Source organism: Argopecten irradians, chromosome 10, assembly GCF_041381155.1.
Source record: "Argopecten irradians isolate NY chromosome 10, Ai_NY, whole genome shotgun sequence".
NCBI lineage: Eukaryota > Metazoa > Mollusca > Bivalvia > Pectinida > Pectinidae > Argopecten > Argopecten irradians.
Window position 1 is genome coordinate 19542096 of NC_091143.1, and position 24317 is coordinate 19566412.

Sequence of the window (24317 nt, forward strand, 5' to 3'; positions counted from 1 at the left end):
CCGTAAACACATATCCTTATAATGTTGCTACATACATTGCGTAAGCTGGTACAACGACGAGGAAACGCGACCGACTAATGCATTTTTACAGCTAAAAGCATACGGAAAAGACACGTAAAAAGCTCCATTTCTAATCTGACACATCTTAGGTAGATTTATTGCAGATACATGTATTCTAGAAATGTTTCCCATGTTTTCAGAAGAGAATGATGTCGTTGACCTTTCTGATAACGTTAATTTCGCGTTTAGTGATTATAATTATTAAGGAAATAGGTCGGATATGGTATTTCTGCCATATCATGTATCCGAAACAATGACAGAACAGTATTTTTGATATCACACTGTGTCTTCTATGTATCAATTATCCGCCGTTAGCAGTGAGGCTGGTTCTACAGACAAAACAGCATCCATTGTATAGGCAGTCGAAAACAACAAGAACGCCTAATATATTATTACCAATATCTCCTGAAATCAACCAGGATTTAAACATGGATGACTGTAATGATAGTGCAGATTAGAGATCGAAACTTTATCATGAGTTTATTTTGAATATGATTGCTGATATGGTGTATTGTGTTGGGGCGGGTAAAGGAAAAATGATGGGGGAGCTATCGATTGCATTGTCGACTGTCTAATGAAGCCACAGCATGTGGTATCATGAGTGCTGCGAAAATCGACTGTATTGATACATACACCATCTAATACAAGGCGAGTCTAAGATTACCACCGATAAACTATTTAAAATACAAGTTGAATTCACACGACGTGTTTTTATCTGTTCGTTTTCCATGATTAATCACATTTCGTTTCTTCTGACAGAGACGAATATCAAAGACATGTGTTAGGAGAACTGGCGTCCCATTCACATGGTAAATTAAACAAAGGAAACAAGATAAATTTACTTCTAAAATATAGCAAATTAACCGGATGTTGTTATATAATAAAGCTACTGTTAGGGGTTACGCCATGCATGTCGAACAGGGGATAATACAATTTGGACAAGGAAGCGCAGGGAGTTTAGGCAAGCCCGTGGTTATATTTGGTAGTATAGAAAACATCGCTGTGTGTCTACATTTTAGAGCAACATTGTAACATGTCATGCATTTTACCTTTTTTGAACGACGCCTTTTTCCTGCTTACACCTGAATTAAGAAGAAATAATAGTGCATGCATTACTTCTTCAATTCACTATCACTAACCTACAGGTATAAAACTGATTAATATCAGTAGTAATGTTTAACTGCAATATGTATATATTTAATTGTAACTAATTTAAAAACTGTAGATTCTATTATCAGTGAGAGAGAACTGCACGTTTCAGTGACACTTGGTTTAAAGCATGTTTCTTATGCTTTTATTCTATTAAATTGCATAATAATTGATTTATAAAATTGGTTAAAAATATTGCTGTTTCAGTGAAAATTGGGTAAACGTTTTACATAACCATGACCCCCCTCTTCTGATATTAACGAGTGCGTTCCTTATTAATTTACAGTAATTCAGCACTCGTACTGAATAACCCGTTTGTATATATGAATGTTGGCACGCGAATACTAAGATGTTAAAGGTTATTGATACTAGCTCATAATGCTATAATCGTTAATCTTTTTATATGTTTGGCAACGATTCTAATAAAGAGCGCATAAATGATAATATCAATTGATGCTTGAGGCTACAATTAATGCTAACTATTACAGAAAACCTTACGCAAACGTACACTGTTTATTGATAAAACAAACACACTTCTTTTACTCGAAGATATTCCACGGTTGAATAAACACCAAAATAAAGTACTTTTGTGATTTTTTGTTAACCTGGTGGACCTCAGTGCCGACACAATATAAAACATTTCCATTCACAGTGTGATCCAGTACAATTGTGTAGATACGATTGTGTGAGGTAAAAGCAGAACTAATCATTTGAATGACGTGTGTATAAGTTAAAGCTATATTATAATTATTCTCGCCATTGTATCCCAATCTGATCACTTTAACGTCGGTAATTCGCTTATCTAGAGTAAAATATTGACTCAAATCCTACGTATTGACATTGAAATTGTGGTCTTTTGTTTGGTTAACGGGATCAACATTATTCTTTCTTTTCAGCTTAAGAAATTGGAATTAGCAATTGTGTACCAATGGACCGAAAATATTTTAAATGTAATCCTGTTAGCCTCTTGGTTGATATTTCATTTTTACTTGTTACAAAGTTATGTCGCTAACGTCTGTTTCAAATTAGTACGAAATTATTGCTTCTTTCTAAATTCTAAATTCTAGAGAATATCTTTAATTTGATCATTTTATTTACAAATGTTACAATATTTAATCTTGAATCAATGTCGTAGTTTAGATTAAGTAATATATATTCTGCTTATTCTGCTAAATCGCGTTATCAATAATCGAAAAAAATATATTTGGCATGCGGTTCGCTACACATAACTTTCTCAAGAACTGAAGTTGTATTTTTGTTGATATCAAACGGTTCCTGTATCAGATGCTTTGCTAACTTGATCTTTGAGAAAAAAGTAAATGTTGCGCAATACCATATGTGACTAGAGGCAAAAGTATGTATATATATCAACTTACCAAATGTGATGGAGCAGTCGAGGATAATCCAGAAGAACACAACATAATATCTATAGAAGAGTCTTTGTAACTCCATGATTTATGAAACCATCGAAAGCTTTGAAAGCGTTCTCCATATGAGCACATTTAGCTACAGTTGTTTATTGAATAATAGGTATTAAGAATTGTCGCCACTGTAATCCTTATAAAAGCGTTTTCCATCAGGCTCACCTTAGCTTTGGCAAAGAAAATATTATTTCCTTATATATTGATCCAATGATGCTGGTTCTCAACACTCGGTCTCACTGCAGAACGCAGAGACACCACACACAGTATAGCTATACACTTATAAATACAACTCCGTTTCTCTCAGTAGTAAATGATACAGCTGTAGGATGAGCGAGATCACAAATAAAATAGCACGACAGGTACTTATCTCTTCCCAAACACATGGATATACATAATTTCTTTCCTTTAGTAAATTCCACGTGTTAATCAGGTTACTGTTAGACCATTTCAGCATCCGTGTTGTCGAGGCGACTCGCTGTGTATGACTGAGACAAGCGTGGCTTGATGGTAGAACTTTCTCATCGGTGTAGGACACAAAACACACTGGAAATAAAAAGGGGAAAAGTTGCTAGTAAACCCACTGGGATTCAATTTTAACTGCAAAATCTAATAGAGAAAGAAAATTATGCCCTACTCTACGTAAGAGCGAATCGTAAAAGCTATAACTGCATACCGGTTTGCTTCGTAAAATACCGACCCTATACGATATTAAAGTATGTGAGTGGAGCACAGTACGCACCACTAAGTATGAATGAATGCCACAGTAGCCTTACCAGCTTTGACAGCTTGACTGATGTCAACAGGATAGCAGGTAGATATCGCCCAATGAATAATGTGCGGTAAACATGATATTTATTAAATGTTTCAATTGTAGGGGGACGACCGTGAACAATCAGTAGACGGACAATTACTGTCCGTTATTCCTTGCCAGTTTCTGAATCCACTGTTAGGTTCCAGCGTGGACAAACCACATGCATATATGTATAAGCGTAATAAATAAGTTTATTGGTCCCAGGGGCCGCATATAGATCGGAATACGAAGATATCTTTTTTATTTATGAGGAAACAAAAGTTAATTTCCGTATACCTATTAAATATTTGGAGACAAATACAAACCTACTATAATTAATATGCTAATTAATGACCCAGAACTCGAGCCGGGAGTGGCGGGTACGGATTGTAATAGAGGCATTAGGCTTCATTGATGAATCATTCGATTAAATAGAAACATTAGTCATCCTTGTCATTAAGTGTTTGTTACAGTTTGCTTTAATTTCACAGAAAGAAATTAAAATAATAAAAAAATGAAAAAAGTGAAATTGAAAATAATCTATCATCAATTAGTTGAAACGAAAATGTATACAATTATGCAGTATAGTCAACTATAACATTAGCTGAAATGAATACTGAAATGATGACATAAATTGTTTGATGACATATAACAGAAATAATTTACTAAACTGAAATAATATCTACAAATGAAAAACCAAACTAAGATACGACTGCGGTGAAGACATTTTCGCGATTCCCAAAGTCATTGCTATGAACATTTGATCTGCGAAAGTTTCACTGATTAATAGCCAAAGTGCTAAAATTTAATTTCCTCCTATAAAATCAAAATCGCAAAAGATACACCTCCGATAATAATAGCTATACTGTCGGTATTAAACTATAAACTTGACGTGGTATTCTCGCTTATAGCCAGATATAATAACGTAATTAAAGTGTTACACATTACAGAGTATCGCCGGGATATAGATGACGGTATTAGATAGACTGAGTAAATAAAAACATCTTAGGGATAGGGAAGGTCAGCTTAGTTTAGATATCTATCTACCCTATCTGTGTAAGCCCCTTTAACCACTTCTATCTGTCAACGGAACACCAGGCCAAGTGACAAAGCTGTATTAGTATAAGACGCTATATCAAACATCACTCACATATGTTTAACGGCTTAACGTGGTAACGTGTGAACAGGAGTCGGTTTGGAAGAATTTAAGCATGTCGGGAGATAATGTGTTAGCATTCACAGCTTGAGTATCGTATCTATCATATCTAGTAAGTCCTGAATTAAGTTAGTCAAACTTTCACATTCAATTAAAACATAAATGATATTCATTACTTTAAAACTTGGTTATGTAAATCTCAATAGATAAGGTTATGGCTATGTAAATTGTTATGAAGAAGATTATAAATATGTAACAGTATTTTTTATACGATGACACGCCCCAGTGTAGTGAGTTGTGTTTATATTTAAGGAGTGGACTGGCCGGAAGAAGTTTGACCCTACAGATCTTTTAAACGCCGTTAATTCGAGAACGTGTTAAACATGATTTTGATGACTTCAATTCACAAAACGATAGTGTTATTTTTTGTTTGTTGTCGCCATTCAGATCACGGCGGATCTAATGTGGTGTTCATCATCCCGAACATAGTGTGCATGGGACTGGAAAATCGGGCCCAATCTGAATTTGCGCACGACTGTCTCGTCCCAGGGTCCCATGGGAGGTTAAGTGAATTACAACACAACACACAGTAAGGCTACTGTCTATACAGTGTCACACAATCAAACGGTAGAACTTTGAAAGCATTAGTACGGCTTGATTGCATCATTGGATAATCGCGTTGGCCATCATGATAACCTGGATTTAGTTGTCCCCTAATGTCGGGAGGCGCGACGATTTGACAGGATATCATATGTTCTCCATGTGGCTCTGAATTACCGTAAATATTACAGAACATTCGAATGCTTTTGATGGAGAACATGGGTACTCAAAGCGAATTGTATGGTAAAATATATATATCATATAGCTGCTATTAAATATGTAGTAAAATGCTAATTATATTCATGTATTGCGAGTTTCGACTTTCGAGTTTAAAACTAATCAACGGAAGATGAGATAATCGTGTTAAAATCTAAATACATTTAATTAAGCAACCTTATCAATTATGCATGCGTCGAATTACCAAGGGGAGGATATACCGTGGTAGTATTGAAACATGTTCAAGCGAACTGCCGAAATAATATTTATTCGTAAAAAAAATATCGGAAAAGAAATTAAACTAATTTAATCTAATTTATCAAGAATACAAACCTATTGATTACGTCATATCATGCACGAAGAAAAACTTACTTTGGTAGACAGAAATTCACCGGTATAATAGTGTAATTTGAGTAATCTCCTACACTTTGCTTCAGTATTTGGACATAAGGGTGTCATTTGCGTGGATGGCTATTATTAAAACAAAATGAAGGCGTCCTTTGCATTGCCATTGTGATTATACCACTACTCATATAACTCTATGAACCTCCCAGACAACCAAACGAGAAATAGCAGCAATATGTATACCTGAAGAAATCTTCATCACAAAATCTCACCATGGGACCTCTGTGGACAATAACGATGGCAGCTCTATGGTGGCATGTCATTATATAAGGGCAGTACCAGGCAGACGAATTTTCACCAAGTATGTATGTGTAACAAAGGCTAATACAGTTTTGAAAAACAAAATGATCTCAGTCAATAAATTTGTCGACATAGTGTCCAGACGAAGTCGTTTTGACGTACATTATTAAAGTTTCCAACGGCGTTTCCGGCCAATCCCCGATATTGCAGTAGACGAATTTAATAGGTATAGTATTTGTTTCAGGTCGGTATAAAACTAGCAATATTTAATGCTTAAACTCAATGTAACCAGATGAATGTAAAAGGAGATATGGCTTGTATGTGTGTTTTATCACATTGATGTCAAACAGAAATAATACATTGATGTCAAACAGAAATAATACTTGATGAATTGAAGGAATCAACATGTGTTTGTATCGAATTTTATGTTGGATATAATATAACAACAGGCAGAGTTGTGACGTAATATAATACAAGTCGACGAATGAAGATGAATCAAATGCTGGAACAGGTGCAGAAATACCACAAGATGTGGAAAAAGTTGTTAAGTACATGAGCAGTATATAGTACTTAATTTTCATCGTATATTACCTTGATTTTAAAGATCACATATTCTAAATAAACGGTATTACAATTGTAAATTCCGTCTTTGAATATTACAGATGCATTTCCCTTGGGTAAAGGTATCGGTTATGACGTCATTACTTTGTGAGCAAAAAATACGTCGTTTTCTCTGAAAACTGTGACGTTGCACTCATAAGAAAAGATTAGTTACAATAAGCACCTATACGCAGGGGCAGATAATTCTCTAACATACAAATACAGAATACTGAAAAGGATCATCGCAAAATAAATCTAATTAAAATCACGCTATAACTATCTAGTAATGACTAACCAGTGGGACTGTTATAAGTAAACGTCGTGGTCAAAAAGGTTAAGCATTTACCCTACATTTGTAGGTCCAATGGACGATAAAAAAAACACTTTAAATTGTTGAATAGTGAATAAGATATATCAAATTCGAATAGCAAATTGTATTCACAGTTCGTAGAAAATCAGCATGAAGTAGAAAAGACTTAAAATTGAAATCAAGGTCATTTTTCAAAACAGAAATGATCATTTTAATCTCCTAATTATGTCATACCTTGTCATTTTTGCGATATTATCTCATGCGTACTCCATAAGTCAAACAAGCCGTAAAGGATTATATAACAGATGCCATTATCCAAAACGATTACTGAACATATAAATTCATTACGTAATGTGTACCCAAATAATTACGATGCAATCAACATTTTCAATTTCTCAACAATTACAATAAGAACATTACCCAGTACAAAATCGGTCAGCAAATTCAACAAATTGGTGACATTCCAGGTATCAGCTGGATATTTCTTACATTCAAACTTGTGTATTGGACCCAAAACTACCCTTGCCACACACATTCATACGAAGGGAACATGTTTTATTGTCTAGTGTTAAAAGCACGTTACTAATGCGCGTCCGTTTGTGTGCCAACATTGCAGCATCCGATGCCGTTCTAGTACACCATCGTTTCCGTGAGATCTGCTCCCCACCGAAAGTAAATTGAAATTTATTGCCTACGCACATGTATTACGAAGATGTGTAAACCGATAGAAAATCCGGAATCTTGCTACTAGCTATCCTGTTAATTGGCACGAAATAATAAATTGCATTTTCATCTGAAGGAAATGGTGCGAGAATATCTACGATTTCGTTTTGGTGATGGAACGCTGTTCGGCAGGGTGATAGTCCGCTGGGACGGACTGAATACAGACGGCACGTCTCTGGGGGTGCTGCTTAGGTGCTTATAATATCTCATGTGTAGAGAAAGAACGCAATTATAAATTGATATTTAAAATACAGTGCCTCACTCAATGTTAAAATAGAAAAGGAAGTGTGATTATTAATTATGTAACTTATATTGTTTATAGTGAAACAGAAGAAAATGAAAATTAATTTACCAACTATACCCTGCTAGAAGTGCCAATGCTAATAGTTTTGCTATGTGATATATGGTTTTAACACAGCAGACAATTCAACACTGACACATATACGAAACCATTCTTGGTTATGGTAGTTCTGTTAGCATAAATCCCAGAAAGGAAAACGTGTTGCTTAAATCTTCATTACCTGTCAGTACCACTGTTCCTACCAGCTTCCAAATCCATTTCCTGGATACCTTTATATTGCCACAACAGTACAGACTACTATACGTAATTACATTAAGGTTGTATATACTGACCTCATATTGACAAATCCCGTCACAAACATCGCATAAATCCTGGTTAATTCCTTTTACAGTGTCGTTTCGAATACAAGACGCTCAACAAAATCTTATTTGTATGTTAGCGAAGGGCCGTAAACAAGTGTTTACAAATGGCTACATATATTCACTTCTATGGGTCTTGTTTCATTAACATCACCCCGGGAACTTTGCATCCTCTTCCATACATATTTGATAGGATTGTTTGATCTGTGTGTTCACGCTACTCCTCGTGGTTGGTCCGCGCACTCCCTTCCTTCACGTAGCCACACATCTGGACACAACCAAATCGCTATACCGAATGAGTCAGCTGAATTCAAACAAAGCCCTTAATAGCAGCAAAAATTAATAGGTTTTTACTTCACCGATGATGACGAACCGACAACCTGTCAATACGAATCTCCTGTCTCTTAAGGACACACAATGAACGTGCATGCGTGAGAAATTATCACGGGCATGACAAGTTAACATGAAAGTGTTATAACCGTTTGAACTAAGATACATGTGATATCCGATATCAAGACGAGATTAGCTGTGTACTAATGTCATGTAATAACTATATAACTTAGAATCTATGAAGCTGACTAATTTATTAAAGTTTGCCATGAAAATCTGCCTACGGAAAACTTGTACTGTTAATCAATAATTTAAACTATAGAGGTTATGGATAACCGCCATATGGATCGACATTTCCAGTGATTCGATAATTTGATATTTAATGACAAGCGTTTTAAGTGTTTGTTGTCAACAGTAAGTGGTACAAACTCCGGATGTTGCAGCCCAGCAGACAATAAAGGACTTTACATTTTGGTCGCAATCCATGCAGATAATTACATTACATGGGCATTGGGGTGTGTTTACACCGAAACGAGCAGTTCCCATGGACACACATTTAGGGCGATAGCATTGGAAATTGCTTCGAGCCAAGCAATTGTGTTGCATTTCGACCTGTTTATCGAAAGAAAAATTTCTAATCTTGAGCATGTTCCATTATTTATTCATTTGTACTAGAGATTACAAGATGCAGACTTGTTAAGCAGTAGAACAGACATCGATTTTAGGTTTTAACGGTGGATGTCATATAAATATTGACAGTTGTTTTATGCAGAGGGCACACAGTATATCAATATAGCAAAACTAAAGTTTCTGGCCAATGGTAACTAGCACTCGTGACAATAAGAGCCTTTATGTAGGTCTGTGCATGTTTGATAAACATTTATGCAACCTACATTTTACTCTATCATAACACATGCTTCTCTATCGTACTTTGGGGAATTCAAGTTTTATGTAATGCAAAACTGTAGAAATGTGCCAAGGTAGAGGTTTAACAAAACACGTTATAGCGTAAGGGTATTATAGCATAAAGAAATATTGCAATACGAGAGGCAGTTATGTCTTTAGTTTTTGTAGCCTGTCCAACTTAAGGTGATTTGATCATGTAATGTTTCTGTAAAAATGACATGTTTGTTTTATCGTCCTGGTCCTGTGGTACACTCACATTCTTTCCGGCCTGGATACGCCGTGAACATTTCCCAAATCCAAGCCGCACCCATGTGTGTATGTACAGGGCATAATAAAACAGCAGCATACGTCTGTAAGGACACGCTGTAGTCTTAGATCAGAATCAAAAGATTTAGGGCGAGAAAAGTGTAAGAATGTATTCAGTTTTTTTTCAAGCGACTTCACATTTAACAAGAGAAAGTTTCCCAGCTCAAAAATAAATTGAAGGAATAAGGTTAGTAGGAAGATTTTAGTACGGCTACACCGAATAGCGAAACAAATATCAGTGCAAGCTTTTTACTGTGTTAAAACGTACCTTCATAGTGCAACTATACGTCAGGAACACACAAACGACCTAGCTACATATATTACCTGTTTTGTTTGACCATGTTAAAAAATGAAAAAAAAACATCTGTATATAATTTTCGCTGCTAAAACATTTGATTTTTTTTTCCGGAATACTTCTGATAACAAATTCATTATAATAAATAAGAAAAAGTGTAGCTGTATCGGTGACTAAAATATCAACCACTGAAATAATTAATGCAAAAAATTACCATTGTGTTGCTACGTTTGCAGGTGCGATCAGCTCCATTATATTACATTTATTTATTTGAAGAAATAAAATCAATATTCATCAGACTTAAGATTTTTCCAATATCATGTACAATATGTAATTATCCCGTCCAAAGACTGATGAGCAATGATTCAGTTTAACCCGACTATAAAGGTATGGTAATAATCGGTGATATAACAAGATGGTATTAACCATTGATTGAACTGACTCACCGACCATTTCACCACGTGAGGTCATCGCGTGGCGCGTGTGAGCCTCGTGTGCTTGTGATCTTGACATTAATGACATGTAAAACACCTGTCATACTGGCTAGACACAGGTGACATGCAGAGGTCAAGGGGTCAGTCACTATTGTAGTACAGTATACCGTAAAATAAGTTGTTAGCGGCTAAGTGGTTGTTTACACATTAATGTTAGAATGTTGTGAAAAATGCTGCGTCATATTATGTCGAAGCCCACTACTGTCCGCCCGCTATGATAAGTATACACACCCATGCTAACATTATCTAAGAACATGTTACTGATTTAAAACACCCATATTTAATGCAAGTAGCATTTTAGGAGAAAAATCAATTCAAAATTTGATATATAACTCTGGTTTTTACAAATGGGTAAGTGTTCTTTTGTTAAAAGACTTATTTGCAGGTATTCTTTTACAAAATCACACATTAATAAGTTATATAAAATTATGCTGATATCTTAACCTTAAAGTAGAAAATATATTTATAAATTGAAATGTATGCAATATATTCATATTCATCTTGAGGAACAAAAATGTGTTCTTATATTCGTAGAAACTGATGTTAAATAAACACTCATAACGAAATAAAGTTGATATCTGGCTATTGTTTTGGATAAAGCGAATCCTAACGATTTCCTTAATGTAATATGTGCTTTTATTTAGGCGTATGTATAACGGTTGAATAGTTCCCCCGCCTAACATAATGAAATGAAGATCGCCCGTGAAATCTTATAAATAACAATCAATTTGTAGTTCTAATCCTTTCAAATGTTAATTAGATATTTCTATTAAGTGATCGGCGTTCTTAAGACACCTGACGCGACAGTTGTTAGCGATGCGGGTATCATTTTATATGTAGAAGAATTGTCAACATACTCAAATGATACAAAATACAATGAGGGAAGTGTTTACCCGTGTGAGCACAATTATAAGACATGGAATCTATAAAACCTGACTGTTCATTTAAATCAGAGATTTATTTTTACGTGGGAGATTAAGTATACGATATACACATATGTTTTGAAAGTTAGCATTCAGTTCAGTCCAGAAAAAGTCATTTTATTGTATATTATCTCTAGAAAGTCGGGAAAGCCCGAAAAAAAACTGTATGTATGAAATATCCCGAAATACTGTCACTACCTGGCAATTCGTGGGTTTTGAACTCGTAACCAAGAGACTGAGGGCCAGTGTCAGTATATCGTAGCACCTTAACCCTTGGTCATCATGACCTATAAGCACCAGGGAAAGACAGTGTGAGCATTTCAACTGAACAAATGGTGTATCGAAATTTGAAAGAATCAACATTAGATAACTTTTTGCGATTGGATCATTCTTTCCATTATCAGAATGTTAACTGGCAAATGAGAATTCAGATCGATGGCATGACTCTAATTATGACGAAAATTGGTAAATAACAAAACCCGAAAAACTCATTAATAAATATTTAGTTAATGTCGTGTCGACTAATTACAAATATAGTAATGTAATATAGTATAATGTCTTTCCATTTCCAGACTCTCTAAATCAGAGACATTATCAGAACCTGCGACCGGCTTACTGAGACGTGTGATTTTAGATCAACACATATTTCAGTATTACAATTTATGTATGTAATACATACCTACACTATCCAGCATTTTCTGGCCAAGCCGTCACCTGATTATCCGGACATGTGGGTGCTTATAACGGTAAGTAATCAGACCAAATCTAATATGTAAAGTACATAGCCCGCAACTCTCAGTAATGAATTTATCACACATCGCATAAAATATCTAGATCACCTCCACTATGTAATCAATCCGAGGATATGCTATATCGAAGGAAGCTTGCGGTATTACTGAAATTGTGCATAACTAATGGTATTTGCAGGGAAGCAATATCACCACAACTAAAGTGATACAGTGTGAACAATCTTCATTAAATAAATAATTAGCTTTTATAAATAACAACCGCGAGTACTGGTGCACATTGGTGAAACCAGAGTATGTTTACGATATCAAATAGTAAAGCTGGTATTAGAAGACTTATATAAACAAATAGACAGACATGCTGGTACCGGTGGAAACTATATAGTGTTTGCTGAGTCGTTTGAGGATTATTTTATGTTCTGTGATTTAGACCAAGAATCCGTGGCATTCTGATCAGACACAAAATGTACTCGAAATAATATTATTTAAAGACATGGACGTATCCTTCAGAGGTATAAGATAAATAAATATGCACTACATCATCACCTTGTATTAACCCCTACATAAAATAATTAACATAAATTGAGAAGCTTATCGCAGACTTTGTCGGATCGTATAATACCAGATCCCAAACCTTTCAAGATAGTTAGATTCACAAGGAAAATACACAATACGAATACCAGACAGCTGTAGTTTGAATTACTTTCTGTTAGTATCATCGATAGTCCGTGGTTCATGTACATAATAGGCTACATTAGTAACAATGACTTCGCGAAGCTTTTGATTAATATTTGTTTGTTAAGGGTGATTGGATTATAGACAATATTCATCCTCATTAATGTACGTAACAAACGCCTAGTCGTACAGTTTAGCTGTTCTGTTAGATCCATACATCCAGTAATTAGTGGGAAAGCCTACTGATTGTTTTAGAACATGTGAGAATCTTTAACAATGTGTTCTTCTCAGTTCTGTGTCTGCAGTTCGCCCACCTATCTATGGCCTAACAACAGCTAGTTACAATTATATGTACAGAAAGTATATACTCGTTATTCCTGCTATCATAAAGAGGGGATATTTAGGGTTAGGCTATTTTTTGTGGGTAATTATGATTAAATTCGGCGTTTCTTGCAATATGCAAATTACCCAAATATCGCATTTTATGGTATGCTATTACGAAGGGAATTTTTTTTACATACGTTGAATAGTAAACTATGACGATCAATAGTAGGTAGTTCAATATAACGTAATAATCCATTAAGATCCACACTTTAGATCTACACTTAGACTTTACAGGTTCGTACTAGTGGTATTGGAATCGTAAATACATTTAAAAGTCTACAAACTGCATGGCGAAAGAGGAGTAAAGATGCTGCTTAAATGTTAACAATGGATGAAACAAATGAGCAAATGTAAGAGCATCGTCCAAAGCCCACGAGTAACCGTTATACGTTTGTAACACACACGTATAGCGGTGACCCTTGGGTTTCCGACGATGATGAAGGTGGTAAACCACTTGATATCTACTGAAAACGCAAATATTTTCGGGACAACTTAATGTTTTCATGTTTCACTATTATTTGCGGCGATTTATTTTACTCGAAATAGAATCGCACACAAAAATATGTTGGTTTATAGTAATGGCGATGTTGGTCCATGCAAAGTTGCTGAGCTGCATCAACGTGACAGAAATGAGTCAAAAGATAGAAAACAAATCAATCTTAATACCGTACAATATGTAATTGTTTACTTTCCCCCATCATCCCAGACGGAACTGTACTGAAACGCAAGTCATCATGTTCTTCAAAATCATTGTACTCCACAAAAAAACTGACAGAAGTTCAAATGGTTTAAGGTATAATAAGTGTAGTGAAGACGAGTATTCGGTAAAATATAAACGTCAGTTCGTTGTAAAAACACATGTATCTAGTTTGCTATGTAGTAAATTGTCGATAAAAAGACAAGATATCAAAGAGAATCTAACAACCGCAGGATCCGTTCTACCTAACACTTGTATATTATATACACTGAGGGAAGCAATATTGCTTCTTTAAACAAACGCCATATTATATATATAAGTATCATAGCTAATCCCCTAAAGGGTTGGCTAAATTAAGATCCATGCGATAGGCTGTATGTAATTAAGGTTCGAATGGATACACCTTTAATGTGATCGGTTTGAAAATAAACACGTTGAAATGTCATCATAGAGTCTGTAAGTGACGCATAGTGTACCAAAACTTACATAGATATCGTATCCCGTGATATCATTATAAGTAGGAGATACTGTAAATCAACAATCTTTTGCGGCTACTAAATTTCGCGATTTCCATTTTAAAACAAGTTCGCGAAGATAAATATTCGCGGATATAAAAATTGTCAGAAAATTACTATCTGAATAAATGATGTAAATGTTTATTCGCGGAGGTAAACTTTCGCGTTTTTACGTGGATCGCGCAATTAATCGGTTATACAGTAACTAATGCTCGGTCAATAATGTAGTGATTTCAGGTTATGTCACCGCGAGTCTTCTTTCAATATACACAGGGTTTGTAATCAATGGATCTGTCCGCAAGTCTTCGGTTAGATAATGTCGATTGTGTACCAAATATTATGCCTTAACTACAACACGCCCTTTGCCAGTCGGCCGTCTCGAGTAAAACAAATTCATTAAACATTGACATACCAATGTAATTAAGAGTTTTTGCTGATGATTGGATTTTAAATCTCTGCGAAGGGGAAAGCACGCGAATAAGATGGTATTTTGAGAACAATCTTAGTGTAGCATTACGTTTAGTCACGCTGTAGTGATAGCTAATCATAAACGTGCACCAACCCTTCCACTAATGAAATCTGTGTAGGGCCATACCTATTCGCATGCAAAGGTTTCTGCTAGAAGGAAAGAGATGTAAAACGAATCCTTCTGCTATGTATAATTTAGCAGTAACTTCATTGACTTTCTGATGTCGGTTTATAGAAACTGGAGCGAATCATTTCGGCTTCGTGATGGGAACATATAATATCACATTAATAAAAAAAACATATTATCATTCATACACGAGATGTTATTTAAAAAGCTCAAATGTCACAATCATATTTATGTTATACATCTACATCACTCTGACTAAAAGACACGACTGAAGCTAAGTTTTTGGGTATATTATATAAAATACAACAGAGAATGAAAATGTCCAGTTAATGTCATTTTTATTAAATGACGAGTAATAACATGGCAGACATGGTAACAACAATGTCAGCCATGCTGCATAAACATATATACAACATAAGTAAATCTTTTGATATAACCAAAAAGGTGGAGCATCAAAACATGCCATGCCATCAACATACAGTTGCATACATACAACAATAATATATGAGTTCATCAACATACAGTTATATATACATAAAACATAATATGAGTTCTTGTTAGAATATTAATTGTAAAAATTATCATAGAAAAAGATTATTATCAGAAGTACATGACAAAGTATGATAGTTAGGAGAAAGAAACATGTGAACATGGGTGGGATGGTGGGAAATCAGAATTCCGAGCACCGATCTTCCCAAGCAATTTTTTTTCTTTGTTTTGTCACGTGACCGAATAACCAGTTCTGATTGGCTTATCACCTATATCGGTATAGGGATAACTCGATTTACTTTATCTTTTAAGCCATATGTCTAAATCGGTTCAGGTGAACTCGATTTACATAAAATTTCGAAATATAACATAAATGTATTTATTGGTATAAATTGTATTTATGTTATACATCTTCATCACTCAGACTAAAAGACACGACTGAAGCTAAGTTTTTGGGTATATTATATAAAATACAACAGAGAATGAAAATGTCCAGTTAATGTCATTTTTATTAAATGACGAGTAATAACATGGCAGACATGGTAACAACAATGTCAGCCATGCTGCATAAACATATATACAACATAAGTAAATATTTTGATATAACCAAAAAGGTGGAGCATCAAAACATGCCACCGGTCTGCAATGACTTCAGTTATTTCAGTCCCGCGCCACCCAAATCATATTGCTTAACAAGAATCGGTTATACATATATAAGTCATACTACACATATATGACTAACAAACGACTTTTATTAGAGTAAGTAATAATAAATCAAAGTTATTTGAACCTTTGTTTTCTCTCTACAAACATATCTCATTTTTATGTTTCCCTGGATTGCAGACGTTATAGCGTTGCGGTTTTTATTATGCTACTTAAGGGATATATCTTTAAAGATATCTTTCTCTTTTCCAAAATATTTCAGTACATAATATATAGAAGCAAATTAATAAATGGAAATAAAGAGGGGGTGCATCTTTAAATGTTGATATTTACTTGGATCGTGTAAAACATTTATGTCTACGTGCATATTGACTAGGGCAGCGTGCATAGTTACATGTGCTATGATCCAATTAGAATGCGCATACAGATCATAGGGAGATGTTTCCGATTCTGCATCGAAGACGACAGGTTATTTGCACACTAAAAATTAAAACATTTTTGGTTGATTCTGATCTTTCACGACAAACGCATCATAATAATTTGCCATAAAGCTTTCTTTATCGGTATGCGCTGTAGAAAGAAATGCACTTTCGACAGTTTAGACCTAAACTCACTAGTCCCATTTGCTTCAAGTGAAGTAGGCAGACTGTTCGATGGCACCGAGAATAGAAGTTTGGAAGCTAGCATCATGAGTATGAAATTATATGTTAAATATTTTAAACACATTGTTTTGTTTTTCAAAACTTTATTCTTTGCGGAAAGAACTATCAAATTTCAGTTTTTTGGTGTTTATCTTTATATGCACTGTTAGGTTGACCATGACTGCAACACAGTACAGAAAACTACGTGCAATACAACACTTATTACATTTTGTTTCTGTTAATAATTGAATTTATCAAATTTGTCAGACTACGTCCTCGGTGGATATTATTTACTTAGTTCGATAAATCCAGGTTACGACCACAGCCATATGCGTTATAACTGCATAACACTACATGTTTCTTTACAAATCTGTTTGAAACTCACAACTGACACATCGAATGAAAAATACAAAATATGGGACATGTTTGCAGAGGACGAAAATGAGAGCAGATACACGAGAATAAAAGTTCTTAATATTATTTAGTACCACTGCCTTTTACATACCTGACACTTATCCACCTTTCCGGGATACAAATACAGGTCCGGTAAGCTCGAAAACGTGTTCCAAACACACGTGTTAAGAACGAATATTATGCATTCCCGTGATGTTTGGGCGTATTTACAAGTGCATACCTAGGTTGCATTGAGATTGCCCAACACAAATCGTTAAATCCAAGTGAAAAATGATGGTAACACTAGTATGCAAGTAGCGAGCATTTCTTAAATATGTTTGTAGAAATCTGTGTGTGGACTAAAAGATAAAACACTGAACGATTACACGATCTGGGTCTGCTAGTGGTTAGCGGGAAGTGTGCAACTGTAATGGCGAAAGCTTCTAATCTTTATACATGTACATACTCCAAATGCAGATATTTCAGCGGTTATTATATTTTAGCGTCTTTTGCCACACTATGATTGCACTAATAGTATTTTCTGTACATTCAATTTTGCGCTAAATGATTTTCTGTACATTCAATTTTGCGCTAAATGATTTCACACAAAAAAATGTAAGTATTGTTACAGTTTTTATATTATCAACCGCATAAACCACATATTTTATCACACATTAGCACCATAGGATATTTACGCACACTGGTACGAATTTTCTTGGGTATATGTTTTCCATGGCAATACTATGTTTATGACATAAGGGATCGTACGACGTTATATCGTTATTGTTTAATATAGTGGTATTGCTGCAATAATGATAAAAAATTGTGATTATCTTGTAAATCTGATAAATTTTACTGAGATCAAGATGGTAGCACAATGTTCATAGTCGTTTGTTTCTCTGACTAAATGTCGAAAATTGGTAATTATTAATTCTTTTTAAAAATAAATGTCAAAAAACCAATAAAATACGCAACCAATTATTGGATTAAAGATTTTTTTATCAATTCACTGAGTATTCTGAATTTACAAAATGTAAAGAAACATAAAATATGCAAAGATTAATATAATTTAAAAATTTTGCAATTTTACTCAGTATTCAGATTTTTGTTAATTGCATCCATTGCCATTTTACGATGAAATTCAAAATTCATTTTTCACTCAACATTACTAAAGTGATATACATTGTACACTTCTACAAAATTCGATGTCGCATCTTCCATAAAAAAAAACAGTTTCCAAAGACACGAACAGAATAATTACTAGACCATTAGATAAATTTACAATACAATCACAAGGATGTTTTGGCGTGCAAACGGTGTTACTCATACAGTTTATAAACGAAAAACTCCTTAAAAACTCCCATCCAGTTACGGACCACTTGCTACAGAAGCTTTTTACAATGTAATATGATAAAAACCGACACATTAAACTCTTGTTTAGTATGAAGGTAATGGGGTTTGTCAAATGACTGTGGTGTTCCTATGGGACTAAAATACGTAATGGATGTAACACCATCGGACAGCGACAATAATTTGATAACGTTATCGGACAAAATTGATCAATGGGATTGAGTTCAAAAGTATGAATGCTTAGTCATTTGTAACCTTGGTTTTTGTTTGTGTGAAATTGATGGGATTGTTACAGTGATGTGAGGAATCTCACTTAATAATGAAATGAATAAAGCGCTTCGTAAAAATATCAGATTTTTTTTAGTTTAATTATTTATTCTATAATAAATATTTCCTTAAGCGACAACTATGGTTGCTGAGTGATAAAATGCTGTTCCGATATAATACCACTAGCGATTTACCTCTGTTTCTTGAATTCGGTTAGGTAAATTTGTGGTTTTCCTCCATTTTAAACCTGATAACATTGTATTGACAAAAACAGAAAAAAACCTCACTATTTTTTTTTGTTATACCATCATAACAGTGGATGTCATTAAATGACCTGCTAATGAAATAATGTGTTTTCTAGCCTGTAAATGCCCCTGTGTTGCAAGCAGAAACAGGAAGTCGGGCGTCTTGACTCTCAAGCAAAGCTAGGACTACCTTTGACCGTGTAATTTTACCGCGTAACTTGCTATATCCGCGCAAGACGATTTGTAAACGTCTAGACTGAAGGCCATGAAACCGGACATATGACGATTTCAGAATCGTGTCTAGTTGAAGAAGATGGCCAACGATTAGTCCCGTCATTCACAAATTGTAATATGTGGTCAACCACCGATTACCATATTACGCGGCGCGTGTTTCACTTAAACAACTTACGTGACCACAATAATGGTGGCTGCGGCCGGGATTTACTACTGCATTCATTTACCGTTTTATATTATACATCCGTGCACCATACAAATAACCTGCTATCTTTAAGTACTAAGGATTGTCTTTGAAATGATTACATGGTGATGAACCAATTGACGCCGTTTATTACCTGCATGTATATATTACTGATTTCGAGTAGCGTGTTTCTCCTGTATGCATCTCGCAAAGGCGGAATGGCATTATGGCTAATTGTAATAATGGTTCGAGATATGGAAAATGTTCTAAATATGAAGGGCAGGGATATTATGTCCTCGGTATTACAAAGCCTTGGGTGTTCTGTATTGATTTCTGCATTTTGTGACCCTTCTGATAGGATAACAATACCATTTATGAAAGTCCATTACCATATCGATGAAAATCTATATGTCACTAGACCAGAAAGTAACCTTCCTTACCGAATACATTCGATTTTATATTAAAAAAGCTTAAAAATGTCACCAGTCCCTGCTGATGCTGCACGACAATACGCATCATGACAATACAAATCATAAAAATTGAAATGAAAAAAATTATATTATTTATACTTACGTAATTCCTGATTATTCCTCACTAAGAAGAGACGATCCCACGCCACGTGTGTATATATGGTAGATCAATTTTACTGAAACGGAAACAAACAACGAGATTGGATTACACGAGGTCTGTAGGTGCGTGTCGGTGTCAGATATCTAACAACAGGTGCGCGTGTTAACATAACCTGACTGTGTGATTATCATTTATATACATCCCTAATCTGCTAGTATTAATGTAAGCTCGTGTACATTAGGATCGCCATATTGACAAGTATTGATTTCCCTGTTTTGATTGTGTTTCTGATAACACGACCTAATTTAATTACTCTTCCAAATAAGCTACCATCCTCTACCAATTACATATGGAAGTTATTAGTAAAAGTAAAATTGCTGGCATACCAATACATTATTTAATTCATATTTTAGCCGATACATTCAACATGTATGTGTTATATATAAAACATGCAATGATGTGTTACTCAGGATAATGTATAAATATATATAGATATTAGTTTTTGATTATATTTATCCAGATTTTCTGCCTAGTATTTTATTTCCGCATACCACTATACATGACATTGCTATTCAATGAAAGAAGACATAGTCACGTATCTCGGATCTACATTGATATACTGAATTGAACGTAAAACCAATATTTGGCATTTTGAAATTAAAATTCGTCTGGGCATGCTTTTTCTTTAATTCAAATCAATATGATCATATTGATAAATTTTTTAACTAAACGTCAAAATTAGAGCTGATAGTACTAAGCTGATATGATACAATATACATTTAGGTTACATTTTGATCTTGGTGTTGTCGGAATACACCTTCCACACATATATGTTTGATGCATGCGGTGCAGACAGAAAAAAACCTGTATTTTAGAATTCAAACGCGTGTGCCGATTTGACTTATATAATTCCGAGGCGAAACATTGTTGACGTTAAACTTAAATGAATGTTTGTTGGATAAAATGTATATATGGTCAGTGTCTGAGAATACAAACTGTATTCTTGGAGAGAAATCCTCACCAAATTGAGATTTTTATTTTCACACATTGACCGAGTAACTAGACTTCTTTTACTAGAATTGTTGTCCTTTATTCGCGGGATATTCGCTTTATCCGTGATAACTTTATTTTCGTGGACTCTCTAATTAAAAAGATTGACAATAAAGATACTCTAAATTGTGTCTTACTATTAGAAATTGACCACGATTTAGTGTTGCAAAGTATTCTCCTCGTGAAATTAAAAAACGTACATCAATATGCCTTGGCGAAAGGGCGTATCTCCTATAAAATGTGCCATCAGGACAAGTGCCAAGCAATGACAATTTGCTAATGCGAATTACAACTACATGAATAAACTTTGCTTTTTTCTTAATTTATCCATACATTGTCATCATGTCATTTAATATTTTACGCAGAGGAGAGAAATGCATCTGGAAATAATTAAACATGCATACTGTTCGTAGCCAAACATTTCTTTTGGAAACCGTGTCTATAAACAGATTAAGACGGCTAAACACCACATGAGTTATATAACATTACAACATAACTACCGTCGTTTGCATAACTATAGACATCTAGGTTTCGAGTCACCTTAATCACAACCAACATTCCAGTTTTTACTCTTCGCGTTTTACTAAATATTACAGACATCATGTGCCATGCAACAAATTCCCTCGAGCGTTTGAAAGACTGTCTTGTTTTGTATATAAGTCTTTGTACGAATGTGATCATGGTCTTTGAAGTGTTTGCCAGTACATTAATGCGCATTCTGTCTGCGATACCGACCCGTGTTACGGTGTGCTATGGGGGTTTCCACTGGTTTGATATGACTTGGATTTTGGTGCGAACAATCGCAGACTACAGATGTGTACACCTGTGAACTTCAAACGCTTTCCTCTAAATATCCTGCAGTCTTTTCAAGAAGAAACAAGTTTGGAGTTCACATGATTTTGAAGATTGTAGGTGTGTTATTATCATGTTAACGAATCAGACTGTAAGAGGTCATGGTAATGTGACCCTGTTACCGTCAGCTTCTAGTTCTCTGTTTTACGCTTTAGTTTATACGGTGCTGTCGACCCATATTGTAATACCGTTATGTCTAGGATATTTGGACCACGTCCTATCTGCAACTGGGGGTCAATGTAGAACGTGTTAGGCTTAAACGTTTATAACTTTTCCGACACAAAAATAAAAGTTATTCATATGTACCTAACATCACAATCAAGGATCAATTTGCTAATTTACCGTGTGATGTTGATAATCAACTACTGTAAGTTAATTAGGAAGGATAAGACAACCCGCGTTATGACAATGAATATTAGATATTGCTCAGGGAGTGAAAATAATTGCAGTATGGTAAGCTAATCACTTTTGTGACACAACCAAATTATCACACTCGTTTTACAATAACAATTTAAAGTATAAAAGCCTTTTCTGTAAAGATATACATCTTTAATTTCTAGGGTTTAACGGAATATCCTTAAAACAACGTCGATCTATGTTCGCTATTTAAAAAAGTGGGTCGTGAACTTTAATTTGATTGATTTATAAACGTCCTATTTCCTATTAATAGACAGGGTCATATAAGAACGGCCTCCCATGTATGCGGTGTATACCTTGTGTGAAGTGCGAGGTGCGTGTTTTGGAAGACTGCGGTATGTTCGTGTTTTGTCTTTTTGTATAACGGAAATAGTACTATTTCCCTTTTTATAGTGCATATCGCTGAAACATGCCTCCGAAGACACCAATCAACATATCTCACCCAGTCATATTATACTGACAACAGGCAAACCAGTCGTCCCACTCCCTCTATGCTGAACGCAAAGCAGGAGCAGAAACTACCACTGTTATAGACTATGGTCTGTCTCGGCCAGGGAATAGAACCCAAAGCCTTCATCACAGTGGAAGGCGCTCAACCGAAGGCCAAAAGTGAGGTGGTGTCAAGGGAGACATTAGGAATACGAAAGTTAGTTAGAAAGAAAGATATGAAATTTAGACGCCTTTTAAGACCATGCAATAGGCGCAGTAAGTGCAATTCTAACGCCCCACCTGCACGGCAGGGGTCGTGAACACGCGCGGCTTTGATATATAGAGTTGCTGGTGAAATGTCAAATACCTTCATTTTTAGATAACCGGGAACCCCCCCCCCCCCCCCCCCCCCCCCCCCCCCCCCCCCCCCGATGTTAAACAAAGACATATATGCGGAGGTGGAATTGTCAGCTGTGGATTCTCCATTCATTCTTTATTTATCATTTAGATATTTTCGGATCTTGGTTATTACAAGGTTTCGTCTGAATTGTTATCAGCGATCAACTATGTTTGTCTGTGATAAAGGAGACATTTTTCATTGACGCATACACGGCACCAGGTGCTCATACAAGTGCTCTGTCAACTTAATAAATGTAGCAAGTTCAGCGTTAAAAATCAGACACTGAAGACACAAAAGGAACCTGACTGAACCTTACCCGTTCAGAAGCGATCTATAAACTGGTACAAAGCTTTCAAGGTCTATGACAATAACATATTGTTCAGACTAGTAAATCGACAATTTCCAACAGAAGTCGTGAAAATCTTCTAGACAGGTAGACCTAAGCAGACTGCCTATCCAATTTGACATTTTCAAACTCATCATGACATTACGTAGTAGTACAATAGAACAGAAATGGTCTCCTCCCTTGGTATCATTTAAAATACAGACAAAACTGTTTGCAATACATGAATGTACTAAATAAACTAAATATACATTGATCAAAATGTTATTGCTTCAAATTTTAAGTCTCTGCCGTTTGGTTTACATAACTTGAAGTCCAGTTCCAGACAGCTATCAATATTTTCTGCGGTTTCTAGTTGTGCAATATTGGATTATAGCTTGTTTCACCATACACAAAGGGTCAGACAGTTCAAGATATTGTTAGCGTATTGTCTGTGAAAGATTTATAGAAGTTATATAGACAAAACTACAAGTTTTATTTTTTTTTTCATTTCGAACACATCTCCATCACAACATGATATATTAAGGAGAATGTTTACAATCATCAATATTCTTTGTATCATTTCTAAAGCGGAATGCCTTAAACCACAGT

At 35.0% G+C, this 24317-nt stretch overlaps 1 protein-coding gene across 11 annotated transcripts in view; it reads right to left on the minus strand.

Annotated features, from left to right (window-relative positions):
* The window catches only part of LOC138333346 (fibroblast growth factor receptor-like 1), a 203464-nt gene that overhangs the window by 61242 nt on the left and 117905 nt on the right, over positions 1-24317 (minus strand). For 8 of the 11 annotated variants that reach the window (XM_069281666.1, XM_069281675.1, XM_069281665.1 and 5 more), the window contains 3 exons: positions 20239-20311; positions 2586-3176; positions 1110-1142 (listed from right to left, as the gene is read on the minus strand). In XM_069281666.1, coding sequence (XP_069137767.1) covers positions 1110-1142; positions 2586-2661 — 109 coding nt within the window. In that variant the 5' untranslated portion in view covers positions 2662-3176; positions 20239-20311. Of the gene's footprint in view, positions 1-1109; positions 1143-2585; positions 3343-8306; positions 8614-20238; positions 20312-24317 lie in introns of those variants that run through there. The other 3 variants (XM_069281667.1, XM_069281673.1, XM_069281668.1) reach the window with 3 other exon arrangements.